Source organism: Salvelinus namaycush, chromosome 21, assembly GCF_016432855.1.
Source record: "Salvelinus namaycush isolate Seneca chromosome 21, SaNama_1.0, whole genome shotgun sequence".
Lineage (NCBI taxonomy): Eukaryota > Metazoa > Chordata > Actinopteri > Salmoniformes > Salmonidae > Salvelinus > Salvelinus namaycush.
This window is the reverse complement of record NC_052327.1, coordinates 6371762-6391932: the sequence shown is the minus strand read 5'-3', so window position 1 is coordinate 6391932 and position 20171 is coordinate 6371762. Positions and strand designations below refer to the sequence as shown.

At 44.3% G+C, this 20171-nt stretch overlaps 1 protein-coding gene across 1 annotated transcript; it reads left to right on the top strand.

Moving 5' to 3' along the window:
- Nucleotides 1–1354: 1354 nt before the first annotated feature.
- Nucleotides 1355–19062, top strand: cat (catalase). The gene is made up of 11 exons (XM_039017093.1): nucleotides 1355–1590; nucleotides 4627–4798; nucleotides 9206–9316; nucleotides 10298–10428; nucleotides 12681–12785; nucleotides 13122–13247; nucleotides 13950–14141; nucleotides 14924–15346; nucleotides 16395–16502; nucleotides 16710–16787; nucleotides 17222–19062. Exons 1-11 carry the CDS (start codon nucleotides 1525–1527, stop codon nucleotides 17282–17284), a joined length of 1575 nt encoding a protein of 524 aa, XP_038873021.1. The 5' UTR covers nucleotides 1355–1524; the 3' UTR covers nucleotides 17285–19062.
- Nucleotides 19063–20171: the final 1109 nt, after the last annotated feature.

Here is a 20171-nt window from a genome sequence, read left to right as displayed (position 1 = left end):
AGGTTCTCAAATCCAGGTGATATCAATTGTAATTTGTAGCAATTGTAACAGGGTGCCCAAATCTGACCTAACAGGTATATAGGTACTATAACTTGTTGCATTGTACGATTTGTATCATAATAAATGCAATACAAGTTGCAATGTCATTCTGATAAAACAGTGTTAGGAATGTAAATAATGTACAACTGCTTTGTTTTAGTTTTATTCATTCAAATATGAATATATATTGTTATGTTACTATTATTATGGTATAATGTTGATAATTAGTGTGCACTTTCATTGCATATTCATAATCATCAAAAAGCCAATACTAGAGTTACACAAACACATTATCAGGTGAATATTAATTCAGTAGATCGATTTACTATTTACTATGTCTTAAAAGGTATGTCACCCAATGCATTCCACAATGAAGCCATATCTCATGCTTATGTAGCCCTTATAAACGTGTAATAATTGTTTGTGGATGCATTTAGTGGTCAGTTTTACCCATTTTATCCTCTATCTGCTTTAAACTGCTAAACATAACCTTCTGGACTCACTTTTGGAGTAAGAGCACCATATTATCTAGGTGAATGCATAAAATACTAAAATGGGCTTTATCGATGTTGACCTCGACAACCATTACTGTTGACTTGGATGTAACTGATTATTTCACTTGGTTGCATTGTGAGGGGATGCAATGAAGACCTTTATTTGCTATCTGTAACAATTTGGCAATAATGTTTGTACAACAGAATGTGAATTAACAAGTGACCTCCCCTTGCATTGTATAAACAGGTCAGATCGCCCTTATTACCTGGCAAATGTGATTTTTATTAATTCAGTGCAAAACTAACCATGCGTTTAAAGGCACAAAATACAGTATTGTCACTAAATAACCTCAACAAAAATTCTAACAAGAAGCTTGTTAAATGCTGCATCTGGGCAACCATTCCTTACCACTCCTTTCCATTCCACAATCAACAATGTGATGCAATATTTCCTACTGTGCCAAATTCATTATTGAAGCAATATTTTCATTTAGCCCACAGTGAGCATTTGCATTTTGTGATCGATGCCATGCATGCACTTGTTTAGCACAAGTTATGGTTGTGCCACCAAATATGTGTATTGTGTAAACATTGTTTCAAATATAAGAAATGCAACAAATGGCCTGGTTTGATATGTTTGTGCTATGCTATCTATGATTTTGTTATCTCCCCGCTTCTTTCCCTTTATCTCTCCCTTTGTTGCCCTTTGGTCCGAAAGTAGCTAGCTAGCTAGGTCATCCAGTCAACCGAACTAGCTAGGTTATTAGTCCAAACTGAAACGAGAGTTTATATTGGAAATATTTTGAGAAGTCCCGCCCCGTTTCGTTCCGTTAGCCTCCGTTTAAGAAACGTTTTGCAACTGAATCGGCGGAATGAATACCCATTAGCCAAGGAGGAGGAGCCAAGCCGTACAAAATACATAAACTCTGCTATTTAGCTAGCAAGCATATCCATTTTTCACGCATTTGTGGTTTAAAGTTTTGTTTTCACGATGGCTGATTATAGAGGGAAAGCAACCGATCAAATGAAGCTATGGAAAGAGGGCCGAAGCGCTCAGGTTTGTCCATTTCGATGATTCATTTATATAGACGCGACGATAATGTTGCGCAGTTCAAGCAAGGGGAGTTTGTTGTGAAATGGGTGAGAGGTCATCCAGGGTCCTATTCGTGTCTCCTGGCTCGACAGTTAGCTGCATCAGTTAACACATTTACTATAATTTAAGAACCCTGGCACGATACAATTCCACAACATTTCGTACAAAGTCAACGCACATTTGTGTTAGAATTGTATTCATTTCTGGTCGTGCATGGGGTGGGGGGTCAGGAATTGTTAGATGGCTGCTAGCGGATTGCTGCTGTTAGCTAACGTTCGCTTAGCACTTGCAGGTTGAGCTCTTGACTTTTTTTTATTTTTTAGAATAGAATACTTCTAGCTACAATAATCTGATTAGACGTTCATTACATTCTCTCTAGTCGGAACGCGGCTATACCACGATCAGGAAAGCGCGGAGCCGGCGTTAGCAACTCATTTAGTATCACATTTTATTAGTCACATGCGCCGAATACAACAGGTGTAGGTAGACCTTACAGTGAAATGCTTACTTACGTACAGTAAAATTACAATAGCGAGACTATATATACAGGTGGGTACCGGTTAGTTGAGGTAGTATGTACATGTAGGTAGAATTATTAAAGTGACTATGCATAGATGACAACAGAGTAGCAGTGGTGTAAGGGGGGGGGGGGGGGGGGATGCAAATAGTCTGTGTAGCCATTTGACTAGAGTCTTATGGCTTGGGGGTAGAAGCTGTTTAGAAGCCTCTTGGACCTATATTTGGATCTCCGGTACCGCTTGCCGTGCGGTAGCAGAGAGAGTCTGACAATTTTTTAGGGCCTTCCTCTATGATATGTTATCTTTGTTATGGTATGCATTCGTGGATGTCAAGCACCCATTTCGTATGACAAGTAGATGCAAATTAATAAGTACATTTACATTTAAGTCATTTAGCAGACGCTCTTATCCAGAGCGACTTACAAGTACATACATTCATACTTTTTTTTTGTACTGGCCCCCCGTGGGAATTGAACCCACAACCCTGGCGTTGCAAGCGCCATGCTCTACCAACTGAGCCACACGGGGCCCAGTAGTTGCAAGTTAGCTAAAATGCTAAAGTTGTCTGTGATGAGACCAAGTAAACACATGGCATTCTTTCATTCGCCATATGCACAGCTAGCAATGAGGAATCGGCCCAGAAGCGGCCCTCTTCCGGGGGGCCGGAACTGATTGATTCGGCCCGGAATAAAAATTAATGACTGCCCAGAATCTGCCCGTTTTTGCTGTTGGCCAGCAAGTGGGAGGGTTTTCAGCTTTTTGAATAAAAATGATTCTGGCCTCCGGAGTGGCGTAGCGGCCTAAGGCAATGCATAGCAGTGTTACGGCGCCACTACAGCCTGGGGTTCATGTCATTACCTGCTGTGACCGGGAGTCCCATAGGGGCGGTGCACAATTGGCCCAGCGTTGTCCGGGTTAGGCCGGGGGACTTTAATTGGCTCATCGCACTCTAGCGACTCCTTGTGGCTGGATGGGTGCCTGCAGGCTGACGTCGTGGTCAGTTGAACGGTGTTTCCTCCAACACATTGGTGCAGCTGGCTTCCGGGTTAAGCGAGGGGGTGTTAAACCTCTCTGGGATAGGGGTCCCGCTAGCGGGACAACTTCCGGTGAACCTGGAGGGCGCGCAATCCAAATAAATATTCATAAAAATTATGGATATTGAACATTTATGTACATACAAGTGTCTTATATCAGTAAAAAACTTTAATTCTTGTTAATTTAACGGCACTGTCCGATTTACAATAGGCTTTACAGCGAAAGCATGCCATGCGATTGAGGACGGCGCCCCACATCAAAATATTTTTCCACTAGCGCAGGTTTCATAAATTCACAAATAGTGATTTAAATATTCACTTACATTTTGAAAATCTTCCTCTAATTTGTCATCCAAAGGGTCCCAGCTACAACATGTAGTTTTGTTTTGTTAGATAAAATCCTTCTTTATATCCCAAAAAGTCAGTTTAGTTGGCGCCATCGATTTGAGTAATCCACTCGTTCAACATGCAGAGAAAGGAATCCAAAAAGCTACCGCTGAACGTTGTTACAAGTCAAAATACGTTTCTATTTAATCCTCAGATACCCTAAAATGTAATAAAACTATAATATTTCATACGGAATGTATGTTCAATAGGAAAATGATATTAGCAGGTGTGCATTCTCTTTGTCGCGCGTGCATAGACTGATTTCCAAGTCTGTATCCCAGTACTAAAACTCATAATTCTTCCTCATTTGGGAAGAAACAAGCCTGAAACCTTGAACAAATACTACTGACATCCAGTGGAAACCATAGGAATTGCATACTGGGAGCTAGATTACATTTTCCCCCCTATATGTTCTAATGGAAGAGGATGGGCTCAAAAAATCCGGGTGGTTTTTCTTTGGATTTTCTCCTACCATATCTATTGTGTTATAGTCTTTTACATTATTTTAACATTTCTACAAACTCCAGAGTGTTTTCTTTCCAAAGGTACCAATTATATGCATATCCTGGCTCCAGGGCCTGAGCAACAGGCAGTTTACTTTGGGCATGTCAGTTGGAAATAGAGGAAAATGGACCCTAGAAGCATGGTTAGGCAGGTCATGTTTCGGAGGACGCATGACTCGACCTTCGTCTCTCACTAGCCCGCTGGGGAGTTGCAGTGATGAGACAAGTTCATAATCATGAAATTGGGTAGTAAAAGGGGTATAAATGTATTCCGAGCGTGCAAGGGAACCATGCCTGCAAAGCCCGTTACGCACCTGCATAAGGTAAATCTGAATACCAACTATTGAAAAGTGCTTAGGAAAGGCATACATTTCTTAAGTCTGAATTGGCCAATATTGAATTGTAACAATAGCATGAATGACGCAATGAGGCCGTGAATGTAAGTAAGAATTTGTTGTTAACTGACTTGCCTAGTTAAATAAAGGTAAAAAATAAAAAGCATTTGATCATTCAATGTCTTCGCTATGTATAATGTCTATTCCATTGCTTTCCCTTCAGAGGCCAGACACCCTGACCACAGGGGCTGGTCACCCGGTAGGGGACAAGCTGAATATAATGACCACAGGTCCCCAGGGGCCCCTCCTGGTGCAGGACACCCCGTTCATAGATGAGATGTCACACTTCGACCGTGAGCGCATCCCAGAGAGGGTGGTGCACGCCAAGGGAGGCGGTGGGTGTCCAGCACTACCAATGAATTTAAGACTGGCGCTGATTAACATTAATGCAATATATACTGAACAAAAATATAATCGCACATGCAGCAGTTTCAAAGATTTGACTTAGTTATAGTTCATATAAGAAAATAAGTCATTAAAAAATCATTAGGCCCTAATCTATGTATTTCACATGACAGGGGATACAGATATGCCACACACATGGTCTGCGGTTGTGAGGCCTGTTGGATGTACTGACAAATTCTCTACAATGACGTTGGTAGAGAAATTAAGTCAATTCTCTGGCAACAGCTGTGGTGGGCATTCATCTTTGTCAGCATTCCAATTGCACGCTTCCTCAACTTTTATTTGTATTGTCCCTAGCACAAGGTGCACCTGTGTAATGATCCTGCTGTTTAATCAGCTTCTTGTTATGCCAAACCTGTCAAGTGGATGTATTATCTTGGCAAAGGAGAAATGCTCACTAACAGGGATGTAAACAATTGTGTACCCCCCCCAAAAAAAATGCATTTTGTGCATGTGGAGAAATTTCGGTCTATTTTCTTTCTGCGCTCATTAAACATGGGACCAAGACATTAGATGTTGCGTTTATATTTTTGTTCAGTATATGTGTCAAACTGTTTAGACAAGCAGAAATGACAGTCAGACACCACTAGATGTTTTACCTAACAGTGGAGCTTTACGTATTGGTTGGAGAAACACTACCCTGTCCTAGACATCTAGTTATCAATTGTGGGCCTACTTTTGGGTCTACGCCAAAACGCCAACTGTAAGCGGCTCTCCAGTCTAGTATTATAAAGACCATGATCATGTGACAATCTGTTGGCCCACTACACGAGGGGTAAAGTGCACCACATGTATGGCTTTGTTTGCAGGTGTTTACTCACTGTTTACTCACTAATCTTCCAAGGAATGTGTACACAACATGGTGAAGGCAGCACATTTGTTTGTGAAGTTGAATATAACCTCACCTCATTTTGTATAATGACAAGTTCAGTGGTTCTCTTTTGAATACTCGTTTTGATGTATCACTATGGGGATTCGCCAGGATCACCAACTCTTAGAAGGACCTGTCGGAAGCGTCTGTTGCAGACAAGTAGGTAGTGGCGAAGGAGGTGTGATCCCTCACTTCCTTATAACGAGCCACTCGCCCACCATGTGGTCATTCATTCTTGTGAAAAGCATTACTCTCTAGCTCTCCTCTGCACGATTGATCCCTGTTTTCCTGCTCAACTGCTTTACAAGCGAACCATGAAGGATATCGCTGCCCAACCGTAGGTCTTCAGAGCATTTCGAGAGGTTTTGTACGGACCGAAAGGTTTTCTACTTTCAGTCTCCCTTGGTAGCTAGCTTCACGGCAAGCTATTGAGACTCGGTTAGCTGCAAGGCTAACTCGGTTAGTTGCAAGTCTAACTCGGTTAGCTCACTGAGATGCAAGCTAACCTCACTAGCATACCTTACCTGCAACACGGTAGCATTGCTAGCTCCCTTCTCTCGTCTAGCTACGTTCATCCTTCTCAGCCTTAAGGTTCCTTCTGTCATGAGAGCACATTACCTGCGGGCTAACTCTGCTGCTAGCTAATGCTCCACTAGCCTCGTGGTTATAGCATTCTAGTGCTCATTATTGCTAGTTATTAACCGCAAGGCTTCTAACTAGCTAGCTCATAACACTGTTTACACAAGCTACCATTTGCTAGCCACCAGCTGCAAGGCTTCTAACTAGCTAGCCTATGCAGTCTACTCGTTCTTACAACTGGGATTGCTTTTTCCTCCAAGCAAGCCTTGTTCCTCACAATGGCCTCTAGTATCCCAGGACGAGCCTAGCCCAGCACTTGGACCCCCACGTTCTTGCACTTGCGATTCCATGATTGCGGGGAAGGATACCCACCTTCTATGCATCAATTGCCTGGGAAAGGAACATGCCCAAGAGGCACTTTATGACCCTGAGTCCTGTGCTCACTGCTGACTGGGGCAGGTCTGAGGTTTAAACGAGCATCTATCTCGATAGCCCCTTTTGTCTCCAAGCCAACAGCGAAAGCTGACGCTCAGCTCCCCGCAACCTAGCGAGGTCATGGATAGCCTCGACTCCTTCCGCTCACTGTCTCCATTGGAGTTTGGGCTCCTCCGTGCCCGTTAAGGGACCTATACAACGAGAAGAGACTGGTCTCATTCAGCCGCGGTAAAGCAACTCCCGGTGGTACCCGCATGCCTCAGGGAAGCTAAGAGCTCATAGGACAAACCCCTCACTAGCATGATTCTTGCTAGGGGCACCCCAAGCCTGAACATGCACAATATGGAGGAATTTAGGTTTGGTTACGCTCCCACAGTGGCGCCGTCTTGGCTTAGCACCTTAGTTCCTCGCGCCGTTTTACTAGCGACACTGGCACCTCACTCGCTAGAAAGATGGTCCACTTTACTGCCTCAATTCTTTTTCAGTAAACGTACTTGGCCCAACAAATTGGCCATCAATGTGACCTTTTTGAAAAATGGTTGGCTTATCATGCTGATCTAATGGAGGTGGTGGGGAAACAACTGGACTCAGACACCCTAGATCCAGATGCCTGGGAGGAGATCTGTGTGATTAGACTTAAACCTCTGTGCCTCCCATAGTGCCATTTAAGGCTGTGGTCGTACCATGAGCCTAGCGCTGGTGGGAGAAGGGGCTGAGCGAGGACGGCGCACTCGCCAGACGTCAGAGCCTCAGACAATGATCTGGTACGTTCTGACTTGTTTATTTTATTCATACTTTTTTTTTTTTTTACTGCAATTGGTTCAGATAACCGGACATCCCCATCAGTTGGGCGCAAGAGGCTGGGGATATCTTCGCTCTTGACAACCCTCCATGGAACAGGGCCAAGACATACCAGTTACATAGGTCTTCTACTTCCCAGCATTAGGAATACTGTGCTGAGTAAAAAATTAATAAAAGACAGGCCCTCGAATGTTGGAAGAGAGTGCCAGCCTCCTCATGCACGCTCTGGGTTGTTTTTCTTGGAGAAGTGGAATGACTAAACCAACTGTTCCTTCCTACTCTGTTTTCCATGGTCCTATGCTCCTTGCAGGACTTGTTGGACAGAGAAAAAAGGTTTTCTTTGTTAAGGTCCACTAGCCGCTTTCTTGGCCTGCCAAGGCCCTGACAGTATTGCCGTTTATCCATCCCTATTATGTAGTTTTTAGGGGGGGGCACGTCGCATACGCCCAGTCGCTAAGCCTTTAGCTAGTCCTGGGGCATGTCTATTGGGCTTAAGATATTTTCATAGCAGCGTGGAGCTGTAATATTTCTTTGTCTTTCGCTTTGCTACAGCCCTTGGCACCCATAAGCGAGTGTGTGGACTGTGCTTTACCAGCACTGTTTGCGCCCTCAGTGTGCCCAGGGATTTTTCAGATGAATGTACCTAACTCCATCCTTTGGCCTAGGTTGACATTTTCTTATTGTTGCACCTTGGGGCCTATGGCTTTTCATCTGTCGCCTTCCTCAGTAGGGCGTATGCTCGTTGCACATCTACTTGGACTGAATGAGAGCTCAGGCGAGGGTGTTATGTTCTTCCCTCATTGGGCAACATTATGTTGTTTTATAGGGGTGAGATCAACAGCCTTTGGAGGGGCCTGAAAGGGCCCTCTTCTACAGAGGAGTTTATATCTTTGGCACTGTTTTTGGGACACGGATTGGGCTTCCCCTCGCTTTGTTACAAGGTTTTTCCCGACTGGTTGTTTCTGCACTTTCTTGGTTCGTACTCCCTCAGTTTCGGAGCCTCTTGAAGGTTGCTAATGTTTGGACTATCGTGGCTTCAGAGAATGTTTTGTGATACAGGAGTTGGCCATATCCCCATAATGATACATCGAAACAAGTATTTGATAGAACTTAAGGTTACTTGCGTAACCCCGGTTCTCTGATAATGAGGTGAGATGTATCACCGCATTCCTTTGCTGGCAAGGGCGCGAGGAAGAGAAGCATGCTTGAGAAGGACCAGAGAATGAGAGAGTGCCTTCTTATAAGGAAGTGAGGGGCTCACCTCATTTGACACTCTACCTGTGTCTCCAGCAGATGCTTTTGATACAGTAGGTCCTTCCTAGAGTTGGTGATCCTGGCGACTCTCCATAGTAATACATCATACTCATATTATCAGAGAACCGGGGTTACACAAGTAACTTTGTTTTGCACTGCCTACAATGACAGTAAAGATACATTGGTTTTAAATTAGGAGTGATAATCTACGTTAGCCTAACTAGCCGTGCCATCTCTAGTCTCGGAAACCGACCCTAGGCAACAGCAGAGACTGGCGTCTCGTTTCGGTGACGGACTCTTTTGGCAACTTCGATAAAGGGAACAAAAATGTATATCTCTTAACTAGCTAACATAAAATACAACGGTAACTGACCATGTACTGCCTCTTCCTCAACAGGAGCGTTCGGGTACTTTGAGGTGACACATGACATCTCTCGCTACTGCAAGGCCAAGGTGTTTGAGCATGTGGGCAAGACCACACCTATCGCCATCCGCTTCTCCACTGTGGGTAAGACGCACCACCACTTAGCTTCTCCACTTTCTTACTGGTTACATTAGCCTACATGACATTTTTTTTGTCTTACATAGTACACTTACATAGTACAGTTTTATTGAGGTTGCTCCCTCCGGCTTTTCCATAAAACTGCTACAAACACATTTACTTGTTTCCTCAAGATCATGTGTAAAGAAGAACTGTATCATGTAGTATGTATTTGCTACCAATATTAGCTTGTTTATGATACTTGTAGTCAATGCCTCTGGTTAAGATTGTCTGCAAAAGCCATGTTTGCCGATATCAGAAGAATCCTTGACCGAGTTCACGTTAACTTCTGACGAATAGAAAATTCCTAATTTGACCAAATAACACTCTTATAACAGCTCTAGTAACGCTCATAGCGGATGCCTGGACAGTTGTCTCCTGCCAGAGCTATACAAACAGCTTGTGCAAGAGCCCCATGAGAAAATGGTGTTGTCTACGTGATTGATGCTGTCGGGTGACGAGCAGTCCGTAGTGTAGTGACCTTGATGTGCAAGTGTCCATCACTAACCCTGACCCAAAGCCTCAGTGGGAAAACTGCTATTGCAGGAATGAAATTAGCTGGGAATCCAAAGAAAAGACAAACTCCGTAAAACAATCTGGATTAATACTTTGATACAGTTAGCCTACATGTCCCAGAAACGTATAGGCTCCCTGAACCCACCTGAAGTTCCCTGGAATCTCTTTTCTATTGAATTGACTTGACCTAGGTCTCTAGCTTTTTCAAAGTTGTTTGGCATTTCTTGAGTGTTTGAAATGATACAAAATAAAGGCAAAATTCAATTACTCGGCAATTACAACATCCAAAAAGACGGTGATGTTTCTTCAATACGTCATTGAATAAATACCGGGAAATAGACAATGTCATATTTTTTTTTTTCATCTGTAAATAATGTCTTGTTTAAACTGTGAGTTTCTAATTGTCTTATATTTTGTATCTAACTCGTGCAGCTGGAGAATCGGGCTCAGCCGACACAGTGAGAGACCCACGTGGCTTTGCAGTCAAGTTCTACACTGACGAGGGCAACTGGGACCTTACTGGCAACAACACCCCCATATTCTTTATCAGGGACGCCATGCTGGTGAGTCCAGACACGTGTGAGTCAAGATTGAGCCTGTGTGCCCAGCCTAGGTTCAGGGTGTAGTGTGTGTGTGTGTTACCGTGGCCTAGGTTCAGGGTGTAGTGTGTGTTACCGTGGCCAAGGTTCAGGGTGTAGTGTGTGTTACTGTGGCCAAGGTTCAGGGTGTAGTGTGTGTTACCGTGGCCAAGGTTCAGGGTGTAGTGTGTGTTACCGTGGCCAAGGTTCAAGCTGTAGTGTGTGTGTTGCCGTGACCAAGGTTCAGGGTGTGTGTTACCGTGGCCAAGGTTCAGGGTGTAGTGTGTGTGTTACCGTGGCCAAGGTTCAGGGTGTGTGTTACCGTGGCCAAGGTTCAGGGTGTGTGTTACCGTGGCCAAGGTTCAGGGTGTAGTGTGTGTGTTGCCGTGGCCAAGGTTCAGGGTGTGTGTTACCGTGGCCAAGGTTCAGGGTGTAGTGTGTGTGTTGCCGTGGCCAAGGTTCAGGGTGTGTGTTACCGTGGCCACGGTTCAGGGTGTAGTGTGTGTGTTGCCGTGGCCAAGGTTCAGGCTGTAGTGTGTGTGTTACCGTGGCCAAGGTTCAGGGTGTAGTGTGTGTGTTGCCGTGGCCAAGGTTCAGGGTGTGTGTTACCGTGGCCAAGGTTCAGGCTGTAGTGTGTGTGTTGCCGTGGCCAAGGTTCAGGCTGTAGTGTGTGTGTTGCCGTGGCCAAGGTTCAGGGTGTGTGTTACCGTGGCCAAGGTTCAAGCTGTAGTGTGTGTGTTGCCGTGACCAAGGTTCAGGGTGTGTGTTGCCGTGACCAAGGTTCAGGGTGTGTGTTGCCGTGGCCAAGGTTCAGGGTGTGTGTTACCGTGGCCAAGGTTCAGTGTGTGTGTTACCGTGGCCAAGGTTCAGGGTGTGTGTTACCGTGGCCAAGGTTCAGGGTGTGTGTTGCCGTGACCAAGGTTCAGGGTGTGTGTTACCGTGGCCAAGGTTCAGGGTGTGTGTTACCGTGGCCAAGGTTCAGGGTGTGTGTTACCGTGGCCAAGGTTCAGGGTGTGTGTTACCGTGGCCAAGGTTCAGGGTGTGTGTTGCCGTGGCCAAGGTTCAGGGTGTGTGTTGCCGTGACCAAGGTTCAGGGTGTGTGTTGCCGTGACCAAGGTTCAGGGTGTGTGTTACCGTGACCAAGGTTCAGGGTGTGTGTTACCGTGGCCAAGGTTCAGGGTGTGTGTTACCGTGGCCAAGGTTCAGGGTGTGTGTTACCGTGGCCAAGGTTCAGGGTGTGTGTTACCGTGGCCAAGGTTCAGGGTGTGTGTTGCCGTGGCCAAGGTTCAGGGTGTGTGTTACCGTGGCCAAGGTTCAGGGTGTGTGTTACCGTGGCCAAGGTTCAGGGTGTGTGTTACCGTGGCCAAGGTTCAGGGTGTGTGTTACCGTGGCCAAGGTTCAGGGTGTGTGTTACCGTGGCCAAGGTTCAGGGTGTGTGTTACCGTGGCCAAGGTTCAGGGTGTGTGTTACCGTGGCCAAGGTTCAGGGTGTGTGTTACCGTGGCCAAGGTTCAGGGTGTGTGTTACCGTGGCCAAGGTTCAGGGTGTGTGTTACCGTGGCCAAGGTTCAGGGTGTGTGTTACCGTGGCCAAGGTTCAGGGTGTGTGTTACCGTGGCCAAGGTTCAGGGTGTGTGTTACCGTGGCCAAGGTTCAGGGTGTGTGTTACCGTGGCCAAGGTTCAGGGTGTGTGTTACCGTGGCCAAGGTTCAGGGTGTGTGTTACCGTGGCCAAGGTTCAGGGTGTGTGTTACCGTGGCCAAGGTTCAGGGTGTGTGTTGCCGTGGCCAAGGTTCAGGGTGTGTGTTGCCGTGACCAAGGTTCAGGGTGTGTGTTACCGTGACCAAGGTTCAGGGTGTGTGTTACCGTGACCAAGGTTCAGGGTGTGTGTTACCGTGACCAAGGTTCAAGCTGTAGGGTGTGTGTTACCGTGGCCAAGGTTCAAGCTGTAGGGTGTGTGTTACCGTGGCCAAGGTTCAAGCTGTAGGGTGTGTGTTGCCGTGACCAAGGTTCAGGGTGTGTGTTACCGTGGCCAAGGTTCAGGGTGTGTGTTACCGTGGCCAAGGTTCAGGGTGTGTGTTACCGTGGCCAAGGTTCAGGGTGTAGTGTGTGTGTGTGTGAGACCAAGATGTTTTGTGTGTATGGGTGGATATTATGTGTTATGGTGCTATACATGAGTTAATCTCCCCGTTTTGATATGTACCAGTACCGCATCTCTCTGATATCCCTTTGTCTGTGCAGTTCCCATCCTTTATCCACTCTCAGAAGCGCAACCCCCAGACTCACCTAAAGGACCCAGACATGGTGTGGGACTTCTGGAGCCTGCGGCCTGAGTGTATGCATCAGGTGCTGTAGTTGCTCCTCTCTACCTGCAACCAAACCTTTACATGCACGCACGCGCACACGATAGATCGATGGATGGTTTTCTGACATTGTATTTTCTGATTTCACCCCACACTAAGCCAAATTTGAGTAACAACATGCCATTAACAACTTCATAGCTTTGCCATTATGTCTAGGAATGGTGGGTGCTGCGTATGCATCTCTTTCCTGATCAGATTATTACATCATCCTTATATACTTACGTTTTTCTAGATCTTATTTACTTACAATAGCTCAATTGCTAATGACTGAACATGTGTCTTTGTTCATGGTCTCCTATTTGTTCTCGTCTCTGTGAAGGTGTCCTTCCTATTCAGTGACCGTGGTCTGCCTGACGGCTTCCGCCACATGAACGGCTACGGCTCCCACACCTTCAAGCTGGTCAACGCCGAGGGTCAGCCCGTCTACTGCAAGTTCCATTACAAGGTCAAAGCACAATTAAAAATAATGTACTGTACAGGACTAGTGAAATGCACTACACTTAAATGGATAGAGGAGTCAACTATAACTAATTAACTAAAGGATACAAGAGGGTGATGGTGGGAAAGAAGGAAACGTAGTTGGAGAAATTGGGACAGGGTCCATAGTAACTGATAAGAGAATTTTGTTCTCCAGGTTCATAACCCAATTTCAATATATTACTCAGTCTGCAAACCAGAATTTGTAAGATCCTGGTCGAATGAAACAGACGGAAGCCCAGCTAAATAGTCAAAAAGGTTTATTCACGGAACGTTCTAAAATCAAGAATACAAAACAATTCATTTTATACTGACTTCTCACGCCCACATATTCACACAACCATACGCACACACACACACACACAGACGCACACACACACCTGCTACCCAGCCGCCAGAGATTAGTGACCTTGTCCTTGAGACACACTCCCTGTTCTCTCCCAAATCTCTAGTCAGGTCGGCACTGAGCTCAGACAGTCTGTGTTTATAATACCATAAAGACATATTGTCTTTACCCTAATTCTGACTAGGACTACACATTTATTGATTATGATGTTATACATTCTAATCACTTCCGTACAATTATATGTTTCAGGGCGGAATATTCTAATCATTCAATTAACCGATAATTCTCACCTAACAGTAACCCATAGCAACCTTCCCATCTCAGACCGACCAGGGCATCAAGAACATGAAACCTGAGGACGCCGAGCACCTGGCTTCCACCGACCCGGACTACGCCATCCGAGACCTTTACACCTCCATCGCCAACGGCAACTTCCCCTCCTGGTCCTTTTACATCCAGGTCATGACCTTTGAGCAGGCAGAGAAGTTCCAGTGGAACCCCTTTGACCTGACCAAGGTACCTTAGAGATGCAATAAGCAGTAATCGCTCCAACATTTGCCTAATTTAAGTTTGCGACAAAGCAAGTAGTCATTGTGTAGAGAATCATTGCACCGTCTAAACCGCTGTGATATATATTTTCCATAACCAAAGATATTGTATTTTCAGGTGTTTGAAGCTGGTGTACTAAACCAAAAGGAAAGCAAGAACGGGCAGCATAGAAGTAGCGCATATAGAACAGATCTACCACTTTTGAGACTTACTTTCAATGAGAAAGAACAATTTAGAACTCAATTTCTATGTGAATTTGGTCGGGTCGCCCCAAAAAGTTAGATATTGCAACTTTATTTCTCATAATATTCTATTCAGTTATGTGGGAACCACTCTCTCTTTATAGTAGGTCCATTCCCTAACATTTATCAATGTGTTCCCTTGGTTTTGAAAGAATGTGACGGGAATACCTGATGTCTTTGTACTTTCTTCGCCATTTTAACCTGCCACAAAAACACATTCCCAGAATATCCAGACATTGGCAGTACTCTGGCTTTTCCACAAGAGGGGGGACTTCCTCAACGTAAACACTGAAAGATCTGACAGTGGGCTGATATCTGTTATGTTGTCATAGCATCTGTGAGCATTAGTGTGATTGGCAACTGATTGTCATAGCTGTTATTTAGTCAGGATAATTATTAGGTGAAAATAAGGGGGTCATGCAAGCCTACATGTTCATGGAATTCTTTTGCACGGCCATGCACCTTGGTTGGCATGCGAGGTAGCTACACGTCTCTCTTACTCCTTAGGTGTGGTCTCACGAGGAGTACCCCCTCATTCCTGTGGGGAGGTTGGTGCTCAACAGAAACCCTGCCAACTACTTTGCCGAGATCGAGCAGCTAGCCTTTGACCCCAGCAACATGCCCCCGGGCATCGAGCCCAGCCCTGACAAGATGCTGCAGGGGCGTCTGTTCTCCTACCCAGACACACACCGGCACCGGCTGGGCGCCAACTACCTGCAGCTGCCTGTCAACTGCCCCTTCAGGACCCGTGTGGCTAACTACCAGCGAGATGGGCCCATGTGCATGTTTGACAACCAGGCTGGAGCTCCCAACTACTTCCCCAACAGCTTCAGTGCTCCAGAGACCCAGCCCCAGCACGTGGAGACCAGATTTAAGGTGTCCCCAGATGTGGGTCGCTACAACAGTACTGACGACGACAACGTCACACAGGTAGAGAACCCGTGTGTTGGGAATATTGGTTAAGTTATTACTAAACTTTATGAATTAATATATTTTATGAATGGGGGGGGCACCAGTTGATTATTGGACAAACATTGTATTTTAAGAATATCTGACATCTTAGCTAAGACAGAACTGAGAATAATAGTAATCATTGATTTATCTGAAGGTACAGTATATCTGATGAGCCTAGTATCAGATTTGTGAAATCGTACAGTTTTCTAGAGCTTGTTTTGGGTCAGAAAACCCCCAAAATAACAAGTAAACTACAAATGTGATAATAAAAATCAATACACGAATCAATGGTTACAGGGTAAATGATGATGATACGTAATCGATACAGGGGAATGATGAATTCAATCATTTGTTTATCAAATTGCTAGAGAATGATATTCTAATTGTGGATAGAGATGATACACAATCAAGCTTGTACTTAACAGGTCATGCGGGCGCATACTGCTAAAAAAGTATTGACTGAGTTGTGCAGTGAGCAATTTTAAAATGCAAGTTGTGGTTCAGTCCTAACATGAAGTTACTGAATGTCAACCTATAGAGTTACACATTACACTTAATGCCAATGTATCAATGCATTAGTTACTCCCAAAGGGGGAGACTAGAGACTCAGAGATTTGCACTGACGCCGGGTGGAGCACGTCAGAACGAGGAATGCTAGCTTCTGCCGTGGAGGACAGAGCTTGGTGGGATCAGTCTGATTTAAAGCCGGTGATCCGGAATCGTTAGCTCGGCTTCAAGGGAAAACGTCAACATACTTTTCCACTAACCCCAGCATTTTCATGTCTTCCCTGTCCGGTAAAGGGGGTTGTGCTGATGTGACACGAGGTTCATTTACTACACACCGAGCTGTGTGCACTGCACTGGCAGGGCCAATAATGATACACCCTATAAAGAAATCTTTGTTATTTTACATATTAAATGCTTTATGATTACAAATAATGAAATAAATATTTTATTGGTTATTTCTTAATGCTGATTGGTGTATGTGACCAGTGCCCTGACCCTTTGTGTATATGTATTGCAGGTGCGTACCTTCTTCACTAAGGTGCTGAACGAGGAGGAGCGTCAGAGGCTTTGTCAGAATATGGCTGGTGCCCTGAAGGGAGCCCAAGTCTTCATCCAGAAACGCTGGGTGAGTTATCATCACCATCATTAAGATTGTCTAAGTCATCACTTTCATCATTAGTATCAGCAATGATGGCTGTTATATAGTTGGTATCATCTTCCTCACTACCACAAAGGCCATCTTTGCAATGTAATGTTTAATAATTTACAGTGCCATCACTAACAACACTGTTCTGACCCGCTCGCCCTCTGCTCTCACTCCCTGTTTTTCCAGGTTCAGAACCTGATGGCTGTGCATGCAGACTATGGAAACGGGGTCCAGGCCCGACTCAACGATGCCGAGCCCAAGAAGGTAAGTCCATTTGTTTGCTGTCAACAGACACCAAAGCGCATGTCAACAAGGCAACAGTAAACATGTCGTCCCCCCCATGAGTGATGCAGTATAGTCAAAGTAGGAAAAGCACTCGCACATCTGAGTTGGCTTGTTGCAGGTGAAGAGGGATAATTCATGAAATATTTGGAGACAAATAAAGATCGAAGTGTGGTCGCATTTATTTACATGAGCAGTTTTAAGTATATTGTAGATCCTTCATGAAAATCAAAAGTTGCGTTAACTGAATGGTTTCATACACATTGTATTTAAGTAGAACTTTTAGTTTGTACTTTTTTCTTTCTATTTAGTATGTGACTGTTTCTTTCAGTTCCCCTCGTAAACAAGATTGTGTTTGACAAGATTGTGTTTTTTTTAATAGCCTCAAATCTCCTTGTCTCCTCCCACTCTCACAGGACGCTGTGAGAGTGTATACCCTTGGAGGAGCCACTGCCATCACTGCCTCCTCCAAGATGTGATGCCTTAACTTCCACCTGGTGGGGCACTTCCACCTGTTGCGCTTACCAGCCTGCTATCCAAGATCCTACTTCTAACCGTCCGTGAATGCCATAGCTAATCATGATTTAATATTCCTCAGGCTACTTACAACATTGTTCTAACGTGTTTGCTGTCCATTTTGCCAAAGTTCACACAGAAATGTATGTAGTCAGACTGCAGCCCTATGGGAGAAGATCTGTCCCCAAACTACATCTGTCAAATATACAGGTCTGCTGTCTGAAATGTTTGTCATTTTCAGTATAGTGATCCATCTCTTCCCAATTATGTATCGTTTGTGTGTCCATGCTTCATCGAAGCCCTGATAGTTAGCTTAAAAGAGGTATGTGTTAGCCTATATGCAAAAAAAATGACATTTATCCTCGTTAAACAAACCACCAATGTTTTCGAATAAGATTCATCATTATTTTGCAGTTTAAACTTAAGTTCTCTTCAAAAGTGTTCCTGTGTTAAGGCCTACACCATATTCCTTGTTTATATTAGAAATAGTTGCCGGCCATCGATCGGTGAGAATGACTGTGATTGAGTCATGAAAGAATGTTTGAGTCATCGTCCTCGCAGCCAAACCAACACAGCAGTGCCTTTTTGGTTAGAAACGTATCCATAGTCACCATGGCATTATAAAGGGTTTGCAATGACTTTTATGAATAATCTCATGTACCAAATGTCTTCTGTATATTAGTGTACAGACTCTGAATCACTAAAGAGTTGTATTAGGGCTGGGGAAACAAGAACCACTACTGTTTACTGTCCTTATCCCTTCTCACAAATCTCCCTACTCGTTTTCTATGTTCCAGCTGAGCCCTGGACTGTTAGTGTTTCTGTGCTAGGTAGCATTCCCCATCACATCGCCTGTCTGAAGAGAAGTGATTTGTTATATTAATATGCAATTGTGAACTTTGAACCACAAAATAAGATGCATTATTGAGTGCTTGATCTTTCAATTTATGCTAATATATCCAACGGCAATGCTATATGTGTGGTTTTAGTGTCTGGTTTAAAGTAGGCCTATCTTAACTCCAGGGTATGCACACTTCAGTTCTAACGCAGGACTCCAGCTGATTCTACTCATCGAGCCCTTGATTTGTTGGTGGATGAGTGTTGCTACTGGGCTGGAACAAAAGGAAACAGCGTTGAATAACCCTAGTCCTTTGTAAATACATTGAGGATTTTCACGAGGTTGTCATCTGTGGTGCTGTTCAAGTCGTGAATGGTGGTTTGTCCTTAGGTCTCAGCATTTCAAGACATTCAGTCCTCCCTCCCCCATCTAGGTCCAATAGATTATTTACAAATACAAACTGACAGGACAGTGGTTAAGACGATGACTATAGAGTAAGCATACCACTGCAAAGACACTCAACAGACTGAGGTAAGGGTAAAGAATGGCCTATTTCAGCTGTACAAAACATTCCAAGCAGGTTCATACTTAGTTTCCATCAATTAAAATTAAACTGTAGGCCTACATTGTCTGAATGGTGAATAGGTAGCTAGCATTTTCTTCACTCTAACCAGTTGATCATATTTCATGTAAGTCGTGGGGGAATGTATAAGCTTTGTTTTATATTTTGCTTTATAATGTACGTGTTTAAACTTTGTCAGTTAATCAAAAACAAAACATCTCTCAATTCATGCAAGCCATGGTATCAGAACTGGGTTTTTTAAATAATAGAACAATTATTTCTAATACTTTGTGCCTTGCCTGCCCTGGCTTAATAAAGATATGTTGGTCAATTTATATGGCGATGAATCGTTCAGATCTAACTTGCTCAGGGGCAGGCTAACTCGGGGGGCTAATAACATTTATCCTGAATGAACCAGGTAAGTAGTATAGGGCTCTGAAGGTTGAGGGTTTGTCACCAAGGACAAGCTTACTCTTCCTAACTTGTTTCATTGTAATATTTATTTCACGGGCCCCTGTCGCATGTGGGAGATATTTTGCATGGAATTCTGCCATTTATTGATGTGACATGCACTACATGACCAAAAGTATGTGTCAACATACTTTCAAAATCTTAGCTAGCAGTCGTCCTCGTGAATCACTTTGACAATCTACTGGCAAATCCTTTTCAATCCTTGTCATATGAAGAGAAATTATAGATAAAACATATCAGTGCTCAATTGCCATTAGACAAAGGTTACATATGTCAGAAATCGCAAATTCAACAATGAGTGGCAAACTGAGCGTCGCAAAGCAAACACTATTGTAATGACCTGACTAGATCATAAAGGAACAATTGTCCAGACAGAGGATTGAGTTTACGAATTGACGGTTTATTAAACCAACTTTACACAGGCTACGGTTTGGCCGTAGCCCACGCCAAATAAATGAAAGAACCCACAAGCCAATCGTGACCTCTTGTGAAGCCCAGACGTAAGAGAGAGAACAAAGGCTAAACCTGGTCTTAACTTCCAATGCTCCATCTCCCTGCCCAACCCCCCTACACGCCAGGATGCCCGGCATCAGAACATTCCAGGCATTCCCGTGATTGGCAGATAGCAGGTTGATTGACATGTCGGACCCCGCGAACACTGGGTACTGGTAAGTACAACACAACCACCTACTAGCCTAACACATAACACACAGCTGTCTGTGCGGGTCGCTACACTATTTTGCTTTCACTGCCTGCTATTCGGTGGAGGGTCACTGGCAGTTCAAGCTTGTATGGCTCCCTGGGCGAACCAAAACGTATTTTTTTTTAAACATTTGGAATAACACAAATAATCATAACATTTAAAACATAAAAATATAAACAAAAATAATACTCATAAATATCAAAAAGTAACAAAGACGAACAGAACCAAATTTGTGTTGATTTGGCACTCGAGCATCAATACATTACCCATCCCCCA